This window comes from Brassica napus, chromosome C4, assembly GCF_020379485.1.
Source record: "Brassica napus cultivar Da-Ae chromosome C4, Da-Ae, whole genome shotgun sequence".
Classification (NCBI taxonomy): Eukaryota; Viridiplantae; Streptophyta; class Magnoliopsida; order Brassicales; family Brassicaceae; genus Brassica; species Brassica napus.
Genome location: NC_063447.1, coordinates 61,154,294 through 61,166,887, shown reverse-complemented (window position 1 = coordinate 61,166,887; position 12,594 = coordinate 61,154,294). Strand labels below are relative to the sequence as shown.

The 12,594-nt window shown below is 37.7% G+C and overlaps 1 protein-coding gene across 3 annotated transcripts; it reads right to left on the bottom strand.

Moving 5' to 3' along the window:
- Positions 1 to 4,432: 4,432 nt before the first annotated feature.
- LOC111205541 (transcription factor PIF4-like) lies at positions 4,433 to 12,388 on the bottom strand. 3 transcript variants are annotated; one of them, XM_048755241.1, is made up of 9 exons: positions 12,105 to 12,387; positions 11,627 to 11,703; positions 10,934 to 11,543; positions 10,769 to 10,849; positions 10,557 to 10,622; positions 10,312 to 10,476; positions 10,180 to 10,219; positions 9,921 to 10,058; positions 4,433 to 4,611 (listed from the first exon to the last, which is right to left on the bottom strand). In XM_048755241.1, exons 2-8 carry the CDS (start codon positions 11,692 to 11,694, stop codon positions 9,955 to 9,957), a joined length of 1,134 nt encoding a protein of 377 aa, XP_048611198.1. In that variant the 5' UTR covers positions 11,695 to 11,703; positions 12,105 to 12,387; the 3' UTR covers positions 4,433 to 4,611; positions 9,921 to 9,954. The 3 variants fall into 3 exon arrangements, with proteins under 3 accessions (XP_048611198.1, XP_022557295.1, XP_022557294.1); XM_022701574.2 differs by lacking the exon at positions 4,433 to 4,611 and having other exon boundaries at positions 9,641 to 10,058; positions 12,105 to 12,386; XM_022701573.2 differs by lacking the exon at positions 4,433 to 4,611 and having other exon boundaries at positions 9,641 to 10,058; positions 10,180 to 10,476; positions 12,105 to 12,388.
- Between the last annotated feature and the right edge of the window lie 206 nt (positions 12,389 to 12,594).

Here is a 12,594-nt window from a genome sequence, read left to right as displayed (position 1 = left end):
TTAATTTGTTTTATAATGGTCACTTATCAATTTTTTTAAAATATTTATCAGTTACAATCTAATATTCATCAAAAAGATGAAGTGATATTAATTAAAATAAAATTTCGCTCCTAAATTTACTGATTGATTTATCCATGAATTGTGAATCTATTTAACGACACTGTAATGTTATTGATTAAAAAGTAATATAGTTATATATAATTATACAATTAGTGGTATTATAATTAGTCTACTTACATATAAACTATAAAGTGAGAATAATAAGTTATTGACACTAGTATATGATATGTTATCGTTTGGAATATTTAAAAACGTTATTATTGTTAAATGTTATGGTCATTTTTAACGAGTTGTTTGATAAAAAATATTAATTATACGTTATTTAGTATTAACTATAATATATACATTTTCTATACAAATATATAAATAATTTGGTTAACACGGTTCAACTTGCGAGCTATGGGTTTTGAGGATGTGATGGTTTTGGATGATAGCGTCTTGTTTCATTAGACTAGATATAAACTTATACTACTATACTAGGTATGTTGGAAAAAACATTAATCAACGCATGCAATGTAATGAAGATGTTGAATTAAGGTGGATTATTTATAATTAAAGCTAAAAAGAGTTCTAATATATACACCGACCAATATCAACGATGTTGTTTTTTTACAGCAGTTAACAATCTTTTTAAAGTTCTGACTTCTGAAGTTGAAAAAAAAAAAGAAGATTGCGTATCTCTTTTTGGCACGTTTGATAAGTTACTCAGCTTATTGATCAGAGTGGTCCAGAAGGGCTGACGTGTAGTGAAACAATACGTTCGAATCCAAAGTGGAAAACGTCAGCTTTTTTGTTTGAATCGTACAAATAATAAACATTTTCTATTGTTAAAATATAACTCTGAAGAGAAAAATATACAAAGGAAATTCTCTAGACGCTTCTAAATGATTTAATACGATGTTGGTAGTTATGATTCTGGTTAGAATTGAAGACAAAACGTTTACAATAATCCACGTTGAAAGTTTTGACATCTGTTAAAAATTTCAAACATCATAATACAAAATATATCAAAACAGTTTTTTTTTTAACGCTGAGTAATCATTCAGGTAAAAAGGTTTGGAAGACTCAAACGAATGCACCATCATACAAGGAGGGGTGAAAATCAACCCCGAACAGGCCTTAATAAAAAACCAAGATGCCAGTAGGCATCGAAGCATATAAAGAAGAGAGGAAAGCCCTAAGAGAACCATTAGGTATAGGGCCAATTATTACGGAAGAGCTCATAAGATAGCTTCAGCTGACAAAAGGGAGTGGAGCCACGCCGGGCCATTGGAGGCAACATACGACTGGTATCGTCGACCCGTCGTTACTGATGTAGCTATTGCGCCTGCAGCCGAGTTACATTCCAAATTTGCGTGTTAAGCAAGATGTCTGGTATCGTCGACTCCACGCCGGGCCATTGGAGGCAACATACGACTGGTATCGTCGACCCCTCAATGGCCTGTAAATTATACGTAATAGCAGATACAAGGTGGTGGAAATGATGGAAGTTTTGCGGGTTAAGCAAGATGTCTCTCATCTCAATGGACGAGGATTCAAAAGAAACCTGGTGCTGACGAAGGTCTCCCATACTCTCAACTGCCCAGAGTAAAGAATAAAGTTAATATTAAAACAGTTGATATATCCTTTATGTGATTTTCTGTCGAACGTCATTGAATATGAAATAGTTGACAAAAAAAAAAGGAATATGAAATAGAGAATATACCTATAAATTAGTGTGTGATACTAATTACTACTACCATATACACCGGATGGAGCCACATTGATTTTTTTAAAATGAAAGTCATACAAACCAGGGGTAGGCACAAGCTGGGTACTTGGTATTTTTGATATACTTGGCACTCGGCTGGGTTTATATGAGTAGTAAAAAAATTATTTGTACTTGGTTTGCTAAAAACGAGTACTTACAATTTCAATTATACTTGCTAAAAATTGACGGACTTGCAAGTTACTTGACGTGTTTTATTACTTGTTACTTGTAAATAATTATTTGCAAGTTTTTAATAATTATTTGTAATTTTTTTTGCTAATTCATCGAAATTCAAAACTAAGTAAGTATATTATGCATACAGAATATTTCATTGTTTTTCTATATTTTAGTCAATTTGAGAAATATAATATCTAAGAAAGAAAAAAACGTCAAAATATATCACATATGTTTGATTAACTTATGAAAATAGAAATATAAACAAGTTATTTTACTATGATTTAAAAATGTAAATTTGATCATCAACAAAAACGAGTAACAAACCAAACAACGCCAAGTAGTTACTTTGATTTGAATACTTAATATTTGTTTTATACTTGCAAGTAGTTTAAATAGATTACTTGATACTCGACTTGGCCAAACCGAGTACTCGACTTTACGAGTCAAGTATCGATCAAGTAGTGAGTACGAGCCAACTAACAAGTAATTGTGCCCAGCCCTAATACAAACTGACATATGAAAAATTAAAAAATAATTTCCAATGCACATTGTGTATTTAATTTACGCTTGCTATGACTCTACAGTTGAGGTTTCTAGAAGCTGTCATTGGTTACATGTTTGTACTGTAAAGAATCAATTCCAATTGGTACAGCAAAGAGGTAAATAAGTCACCGGTATAGTGTGAAAATCCATCGTTATACAAACATTCAATCCTCTCCAAATCGTATTAACTCACATGTGCGCCATGATAAACTCACATCGTTATGCATACTCGTAAATCATACCATTTTCTTTATTCCATTTCCATATACTGAACAGTGTCTTTTTCTTCCCAGAACAAAAAGTCAATAGGTGACAGTAAAATTAACTAAAAGACGGTCTTGGACAACTCCTGGTTATGTGGATGTGTTAAAGGATTTAAGTATAGATTATTTCAAAACTAAAATCCAAACCCGCAGGTTGTTCTTATGATTACATACATATAAAAGTTTAATTTGTACACTTTGTGGGAAAACGAGTTAAAGCAATCGGTGAACATATCAAACTATATAGTTCAGTAAACATATCAAACAATGTGACTTATTCAGTAACATTTTTTCAAATAAACAATGCACAAGGAAATATCTAAGATATTTTACTCAATTATTGCTAAAATGGATTCTTACCAGTGGAGCACATGACTAAAATCCTAAAATGTCGATGTTTGATAAATGACAGATGACATTCATTGGAAACTGCTCCTTCACATGTGAGACTTGCCTTTTCCATCTTTTTTTTTTTTTTCATCTCGTATATATATTATTAAAAACCAACAGTAAACAAATGCAAATACATATGGGGCCAAAAGAGCAAGACCCAGACGAAAGGTAACAACTGAGGCCGAACAAAAGCCTATAAGGTGAAGAGGACAACTCATGATCAGCATATAGCCACGTGTTGCATTGCGAAGCAAAAGGGAAACATGTGGCTCACAAGCAGAGACATCCTCATTCCACCGACTTGATTTCACCGCCGGCCCGACCAATCGAGCACTCCACCGGAAGCTTACCAGAAACAGGAAGCTTAAGATTTAACGGAACAAAGACGACGAAAGACGATGACAAGCACAAGTTTGCCGAGCAAATAGAGAGACTCAACCGAAACAAAACCATCACCAAACTCCACTAGACTGAAGCTCAACAATGGAAGATCGTCACAGGAAACTAACTAGTGCAAAAGCAACTTTTAAAAAACCAAGACTGGAAAAGACTCGGATCTAAAAAGCGAACTACATCGGAGATGAGCGGATAGTCGCACGGAGCCGGCCAAGAAGGTGCTAAGAGAGCCACCTCTTGCCAGAGTCAGAGCCGGCCAAGAAGATGCTAAAAAGCCATCTCTTGCCAGAGTCATAAGCCCGAACTTCGGGAGACATTGCCGGAAAAAGGAACCGCCGGCAAAACACTAAATGAGCACTCTCTCTCTAAAATATTTGAGAGAGATAAGAGAGAGAGCCTCGTGTTGTTCATAAACTTACTTGCCTTTTCCATCCCTATAATTGAACATTCGGCAAAAAGAAAATAAAAGCATATCTTACGAACAATATGACGTCATACAACGTTAACAAGTTATCAAACTCCGACCAGATCTCTATCTCTATGTACTTCTAAGAAGAGCTTGTGTTTGATTATGTTTGATCATAAAGCATAGCTTGTGTTTGATTAATAATCATTAGTATGCATTTGATAATGGAATCCTAGCTAGATATAGTTTCTGTGATTTTTTTTCTAACATCAGATATAATTTCTTTGATCAAAAAACGAAATGTATGTTATGATGGTTTAGCTACTTATCAAGAAAACAATTCTACGGGTATGATACGAGGTTGTGGAAAATATTTTCAACTACTTGGACAAATCCACAGAATTACAAAAAAACATGTATTTTACTTTTAAAGGTTCTACAGAATTTTACAAAAACATGTATTTTATTTACTTTTAAAGGTTCTACAGAAATAATGCCATTTTACAAAAAAAAAAAGGTTCTACAGAATTACAAAAAGCTCATCTCATTTTGACAAAAATTAAACGTACATAAACTCGCATTAACAGAAATAACGTTTTAATCATGTTCATAAGGTTATCTATGTTAGAAATTAAAGAACATAGTGAAGAACAAGAGAGAGAGAAAGAGAGAGAGAGTAAAGAAGAATAATCTTATTCACTTGATTGATTTGCTTATGAGAACATTTCATATATATAGTGGTTACAAGTATGGTAAATGGTAGATGAGATATGATAAACTAATAATCCATTGTTTTGAGACCTTAACCCACCATGCATGCTTGTCCCTTGTAGTGGTATCTCCATTGTATTGAGACCTTAACCAACCATGCATGTTTGTCCCTTGTAGTGGTATCTCCATTGTCTTGAGACCTTAAACCACCATCTTGTTTCTTATTGCTTCATTTTTACACTCCCCCTCAAGCTTGACTATAGGAACTGGTCAAGCTTGGAAACCATGAAGCATTCCCTCATTAAAACCTTTAGCTTGGAAAAACCTCATGGGATAAAAACCAAGCCAAGGAAAAAGAGTAGAACACTTCATGACTAAGAGGATCAGTGTGATGAAAAATCTACGAGTCCTAACTTGGAATGTATGAACTCGCAAACCTTGGTGCTTGCAGCCTTGGTGAAGATATCAGCTAGTTGATCCTCACTTCTTGTATAGCAGGGTAAGATGATCCTTTGTTCCACTGCTTGCCTAACTTTATGACAATCCACCTCAATGTGTTTAGTCCTCTCATGGAACACATTGTTGGAGGCTATGTGTATTGCCGCTTGATTATCACAATGCATGGTGATTGGAGTTGATGTCTCTATACCAAAGTCTTGAAGTAGGTTTCTGATCCAAATCAACTCACTAGTGAGCTTCCTCATTGCCCTATATTCAGCTTCAGCACTTGAGCATGACACTATCTTCTGTTTCTTGCTCTTCCAAGTGACAAGATTGCCTCCAATGAATGTACAATAACCGGTAGTGGATCTCCTATCCACTCTGTCTCCTGCCCAATCAGCATCACAATACCCAACTATCTCTGTATTTTTGTTGCATCCCATCCACACTCCTTGCCCTGGCGCCTCTCTTAGGTATCTTAGGATCCTTTCAACCATGTTCCAATGGTGTATCTTGGGAGCTTGCATATTCTGGCTTACTTGGTTAACTGCAAAGCATACATCAGGCCTGGTGATGGTGAGGTATATCAGCTTTCCTACCATTCTTCTATAGTGTTTAACGTCAGCATAAGGCTTATCTTCAATCTCCCCCTCACGCAACACCTTATACCCATCTTCTAGTGGAGTCTTGGCTACTCTCGCTCCAAGCTTTCCTGCCTCATTCAAAAGATCAAGTGTGTACTTCCTTTGAGATAAGAAAAGCCCCTCTTTAGAGCGGCATATTTCTATCCCTAGAAAGTACTTTAGCTCACCCAAATCTTTAATATCAAAAGTAGACTTAAGAAATACTTTGGTTGAGATAATACCTTCCTTGTCACTTCCTGTGATGATAATATCATCTACATAAATAAGAATCACCACAATTCCTTGCTTGCTTGTGAGTGTGAAGAGTGTATGATCAGCTTCTGATTTTACAAACCCTCTTCCATTGAGAGTTGTACTCAGTTTGTGGTACCAAGCCCTTGGTGACTGTTTTAATCCATAGATTGCTTTCTTCAACCTTAGGACATTCCCTGGCTTGACCATGTCTTCCATACCCGGAGGTGGCCTCATGTAAACCTCATCCTCCAGCTCTCCTTGAAGAAAAGCATTCTTGACATCCATCTGCCATAAATCCCATTCCAAGTTCACTGCCAATGAGAGTAGAATCCTTATGGTGTGGAGTTTAGCTACTGGTGCAAATGTATCGAGATAGTCTTCTCCATAGACTTGGGTGTATCCTCTTGCAACTAGCCTTGTTTTCTTTCTTTCTGGTTTCCCATTGGCAAGGTACTTGATGGTGAAGAGTAGACGGCTTGTAACAGCTTTCTTTCCTTTGGGGAGCTCAGTTTCATACCAAGTATCATTCTTGATCATGGCACCAACTTCATCCCCAACTGAATCTCTCCATTCTTCATGCTTCATGGCTTCTTCATAAGTCTTTGGTACATACTCTTGATCCAGGTTGCTGATGAAGACTACATGCTCTTCAGATAGTCTCGCAAAAGAACATGTTGCTTGGATAGGATGAGCTACTGCATTGTTGTTGAAGTATACTTTGGTGTCCATCCACTGAGATGGTTTCTTCACCCTTGTACTCCTCCTTAATGGTTGAACTTCTTGTTGCATTCCATCTTGATCATTAACAACTTCTTCTTGGATAGCTTTCTCGTGGATGGCTTCGTCATGGATAGCTTCTTCATGGATAGCTTCCTGATGGATGATAGCTTCTTCATGGATTTGCAAATTAGGTTGATTTCCCCCCTCATGATCAGGATGGACTGCTTCTTCAACTGATGCAGCTTCATCCACAACTGGAGGTATAGGTGAAGTGCTCGGTATGCCACTTGTTTGAGGCTGGCTGATGCCTAGGTTTTCCAGAATGATTCTCAAGTTGTTTGCCCTATCTGAAGATCCTTGTGGGAGATCCTGAAGACTGTCCCAATTCTTCTCATCATAGTATCCCTTTGATTCCACAAACTTAACATCCCTTGAGACCATAACTCTTCTTGATTCAGGTATGTAGCACTTGTACCCCTTCTGCGCATGAGTATATCCTATGAACATGCCTTTGGCACTCTTGGCTTCAAGCTTGTTTCTCTGTTCCCCTGGTATCAAGACATAGCACACACACCCAAAAACACGCAAGTGATCAATTGAGGTTTTATTTTGTTTAATCCTGAAAAGGAGAGATATCTTGGAGGACTTTGGTGGGGATCCTGTTGATCAAATAACATGCTGAGACCACAGCATCTCCCCAGAACCTCTTTGGAACATTGGTATGGAACATCATGCTCCTTGCAACCTCCATAAGGTGGCGATTCTTCCTTTCAGCAACTCCATTCTGTTGTGGTGTGTATGGGCAACTTGTTTGATGGATTATGCCATGTTTTGCTAAGTGATGTTTGAAAGCAGTGCTTGTGTATTCCCCGCCATTATCAGACCTAAAAATTTTGATCTTGGAATTGAAATGGTTAGATACATAGTTTTGGAAGTTAATAAAAGCTTCTAAAACTCTATCTTTAGTTTGAATCAAGGTGATCCATGTATATTTTGATTTTTCATCTATGAATGTAACAAAATATTTATGGTTCTCCCTAGACACACAAGGTGCTGTCCAAACATCAGAGTGCACAAGATCAAAGCAATTTTCATAAATAGTCTTAGAATTAAGGAAAACAGATCTCTGATGTTTACCAAGAATACAAGCCTCACAACTTCCATTCTTTAAAGATAGATTAGGTAACATCAATCCTAATGCACGAGAATGAGGATGACCTAATCTAGCATGCCATAAAACATCACTAGCTAACACAGAAGCAGAATTGAAAGCACAAGATAAATCTGAAAGCTTGGTGTTTTCAAGCAAGTAAAGCTCTCCCTTGCTCACACCCTTTCCCAGCATCTTCCTGGTCTTAATATCCTGAAAGCACACATCATTAGGACTGAAAATAACATTACAATTTAAATCATTGGTTGCTCTCTTGACAGATAATAAGTTGGATGTGAAAGTAGGCATATAAAAAGCTTGAGACTCCTTATCAAACAGTTTCAAGTTTCCTACTCCTTCAATTGGAATTCTATCACCATTAGCAATCACTACACTCCCTAGAGCAGGTTTAACATCACTAATCAGTCTAGCATCCCTAATCATATGATGAGAAGCTCCAGAATCAATGATCAAAGGTCTAGTAGTATGTGAAGCACTGTGAATAGAATTTAAAGCATTGACACTGATGTTACCAGAGTTTGCATTGATAGCCTTGATAAGCGCTTCAATGTCTGACTTGCGGATGAAGGCATCATCAGGGGATGGCTGAGACATGGCATGGGATGTGGATCCACCAGTGTGGGTGGTTGAGATCATAGCTCTTCCATCTTCTCCTATGTGCATGGAGCCTGATATTGTGGTTTCATGAGCTCTTGCTTCATGTGCTTTGGCCTGGTTGTATCTGTTGGTTGAAGCAGGTCTGAGGTGAGGATGGAGGATCCAACAATTGGTTTTGGAGTGGCCTAGATTCTTGCAGTGCTCACAAGTCACAGACTTGTCTCCTCCTCTTCTTGATTTGAAGTGTGCTTTGTTGCCTGAAGCACTCTCCATCTTCTCAGCTTTGTTTGCCATAGACAGCTCCTCTTTTCCACCAAAGAGACCATCTGAGCCTAGCTCCTTCCAAAGTTGAGCACACACATCATCATAGCTTGGAAGCTCTTTAGCTCTCAATATGTGTTTAAGTACATCATTGAAGCTTGGGTTGAGTGTGAGAAGCAATCCAAAGACCTTGTCTTGCTCACGCCTCTCTTCTAGTGTACTAGGATCAATGGTACTTGGTCTCAACATCTCAAGTTCAGACCACAACTGGCTGTACTTTCCAAGGTGTTTGGTGAAGTCCATCTCCTCTTGGTGCAAGTTGTTGATTGCCCTCTTAACCTCAAATATTCTGGTGAGGTTTGAAGTGTTGCCATATACCTTGTATAAGGTATCCCATAGCTTCTTTGCAGTCTCACAGTGTGAGTAAGACTCCATGATAGGAGTATCAAGTGAGCCTTGCAAGATAGACAGCACCATGAGATCCTCCTGACCCCATTTGCCTTCATCTACCAATACAACCTCCTTGCCATCTTCTCCTTGGGTGATTTGTCTTGGGGCCTCACTTGTGGTGATGTGCTCCCATAGACCTCTTCCTCCAAGAGCTGTCCTGGTCAATCTCGACCAAGTAATGTAGTTAGGACCCTTCAGGGTGACTGGAATCCTCACTAGCTGGTGTTGCTCCATCTTTGCTTGCTACTGGGTAAAAGAAAATGAAAGAGATTCTGAAGAAAGTAAACCAAACAAGTGAAAGAGTAAGGTGAATAGAATAGATTTGCGGAAGCAGTTTGGTGTTCAAGAGCTTTGATGCTCTGATACCATGTTAGAAATTAAAGAACATAGTGAAGAACAAGAGAGAGAGAAAGAGAGAGAGAGTAAAGAAGAATAATCTTATTCACTTGATTGATTTGCTTATGAGAACATCTCATATATATAGTGGTTACAAGTATGGTAAATGGTAGATGAGATATGATAAACTAATAATCCATTGTTTTGAGACCTTAACCCACCATGCATGCTTGTCCCTTGTAGTGGTATCTCCATTGTCTTGAGACCTTAAACAACCATGCATGTTTGTCCCTTGTAGTGATATCTCCATTGTCTTGAGACCTTAAACCACCATCTTGTTTCTTATTGCTTCATTTTTACGATCTATATAAATAAACCAAGAAGAAAAGAAAAGTGCAACGTCAGTTTTGTAGCTCTAACGAGAACCGTCGGTGGTCTTCGTCGGCGCAGACGGTTGTTGACTTTGCTGTCCCGCCTGAGAACCAAATCTTAGCATCTCCACCGGCTGCGTATAATATCAAACCACAACGTGTCAAATCATCATAAGTCGTTTAGCACTAAAGTAGACGACGTCGTTGATGCTCAAATAACACTCAAGTAAATAGTCTACGTCGTATGAGCCTTACCTGAGGCGCGGCCTGCATCTGTGGGAATACGCCAATGTATCTATCAAACCAATTGGAGAAAACTTGGTTTTGTGTCGGATTTTGACAAAATATACCGGGATTGTTCATAACCGGAAATCGAGGCAACTGTACCGGGCTCTGCATCTGGCGGATGAACGGCTGAGGTTGTACGCCAGGGAGCATCATCGGAGCTGTCGCAGCAGCAACCATTCCATTCCCCATCCACATAACTTGAAGTTGTAACTTAAGTGACTTCATGTAATCTATGGCTTCGTCCAATATTGATGCTTTATCAGTCTGCCAAAAAAAAAACAAATCCAATTAATAACAAGTTTTTCAATTTGAATCTCCGAATCATTTTCTAGTTTGTAACTTACTTTAGTGCAGTGAGGTATTAGTTCTTGCAAAGTCTTCATTCTCTCATTGATCCTATCTCTTCTCCTCTATTTTAATTAACACAAAACAGTTTATATCTCTTATCTTTGTCCGAGTACACAATCTACCAACATTAATTACTATATATCATACATAATTATATATAGACTTTTGTTTGACAAAATAATTATATTTAGACGAACCGATGAAGTACCCTTTCGGAGAGATTATGAACTTCAGCTGCTCGACTCCTGCCCGTTGATCCTGGTCGTTGGTTCGTTTTGTTACCTATTACCTGTAAAAAGTTTCAAGAAATATGAGCAATGTACGAAAACACGTTTCAAGAACTTAATATCATGAGCTAAAAAATAAAACATACATCTGGTTGAGATGCATATTCATCAGTGTCCATTATATGTTTTCTCTTACGGTCTGTTGTAATGCTTTGCACACCAGCCATTTCTTTGATGTTCTTGCCAAAGCTGCAACCAGAGGAGCCACCTGATGAAGAACCTGCGTTATGGTAAAGCCTTTCATTGACAGTTTTGCTCCGATCATGACGCACTGAGACATCAAGATTGTTATGAGATTGGCTGCTCGGTCCAACGGTCACAACCGAGTATTGTTCCTTTCCTAGTTCCTTGACACTTGATGATGAATCCGGTAACCTAAACATAGGAGGAGGCATGGCCTGATCAGGAGGGTCAGGACCGGCCTCGTGCTTAACCATCTCTGAGGCTGGTCTCTCCAGGGGATTACCGGTTGAGAAGAAATGAGATGAGAAGCCGTCGGTTATGAATTGGTCTTCATATGGAGGGTATTGTAACCAAGAGACGGTTTCTTGATCCTCAAGAAAGGTGTGGGATCTTAGGGTTTCTTGATGATGATCATGTTTCACAGTTTGGGCTTGGGTTTGCTCTCTGTTAGTTTGGCTCTGCAGAACCACTTGCCCATCTCGCCATAACAACTCTACTAGTTCATCTTGTGGCCTACAAATATGTACACTCAGATACTATTATATAGATTTTTTTTTTTAAACGCTAAATGAATAGTTAGATTAAACATAATATACCTTAAAGATGATCTCCTATTGTTGGATAAGTTGCAATTCTCCTCAAAATTCCAACCTTGATGTTCCATGTCAGATCTCTAGAGACATGTCAAAAGAATTATTTTATCAACCTCAAATAAGATACATAAGTGAACAGAGCTAATCTGATGTCAAAAAAAGTGAACAGAGCTAATCATGACTTATGATTAAGAGATACAGAGATGCATAAAGTAGGGTTTTATAATATCAACTCCAATAGTTTATAACACTAATCATTATCTTAGAAATAATTAAGATTATAAAAACAGGAACATGTGCTCATTCTCCTGTTACACATTTTTAATATATTCCAACAATATAGGAAGGATCAAAGAAATAGTTAATTTTTCAGTTCAAAGAAATAGTTAATTTAGTAGAGATGAAAAAAATAAAGAAACAACAACTGATTCCATATATAGCAACATCTTCCGAAGCCAAAAGACCTTATTAGAATACTGACCAGATTTGGAAAGTTTCTGGCCGAATCGGAAGTTGAAGAAGATCGAAACCTGATTAGTGGAAGTAGAAGTTCCACACCAGAATTTTCTCTTTCCTCTCACTAGCTTTGCATGATAAAACTAAAGACTAGATATTGTTAAGAAACTCTCATAAAACGTGAAAGAAACAGAGAAGAAGCAGAGAGAAGGAGAGAGAGAGCAAGGTTCTTTACTTCTTTTGGTACAGACAGAAAGCGACAGGAGTATAAAGACTTTAAAGCCAGATAGAGATATTACAGCGAAGGAGATAATGATTCTGTAAGGACAACAGTACTGCAACCTTTAAGAACGAACGCCACGTGGCAAGTTCTGGGACATTATGTTAGATTCAATGGGACCCACAAGTGGAAATCTTCTTCTTTAGCGATGAGATCTATTGCTAGATTTCTAGAGGTGCTTTCTGATCTGTACCTTATCTGAAAAGAACTCTGCAAACAATGATTTGAGGGTGGT

What these genes read in the sequence shown, in the direction of transcription:
- LOC111205541 (XM_022701573.2), bottom strand. Translation starts at nt 11,694, where the DNA reads ATGGAACATCAAGGTTGGAATTTTGAGGAGAATTGCAACTTATCCAAC. An exon ending in AATATGCATCTCAACCAGAT is followed by an intron (nt 10,850 to 10,933) that starts GTATGTTTTATT and finishes AACTTTTTACAG; the next exon opens with GTAATAGGTAACAAAACGAA. An exon ending in TAATACCTCACTGCACTAAA is followed by an intron (nt 10,477 to 10,556) that starts GTAAGTTACAAA and finishes TTTTTTTGGCAG; the next exon opens with ACTGATAAAGCATCAATATT.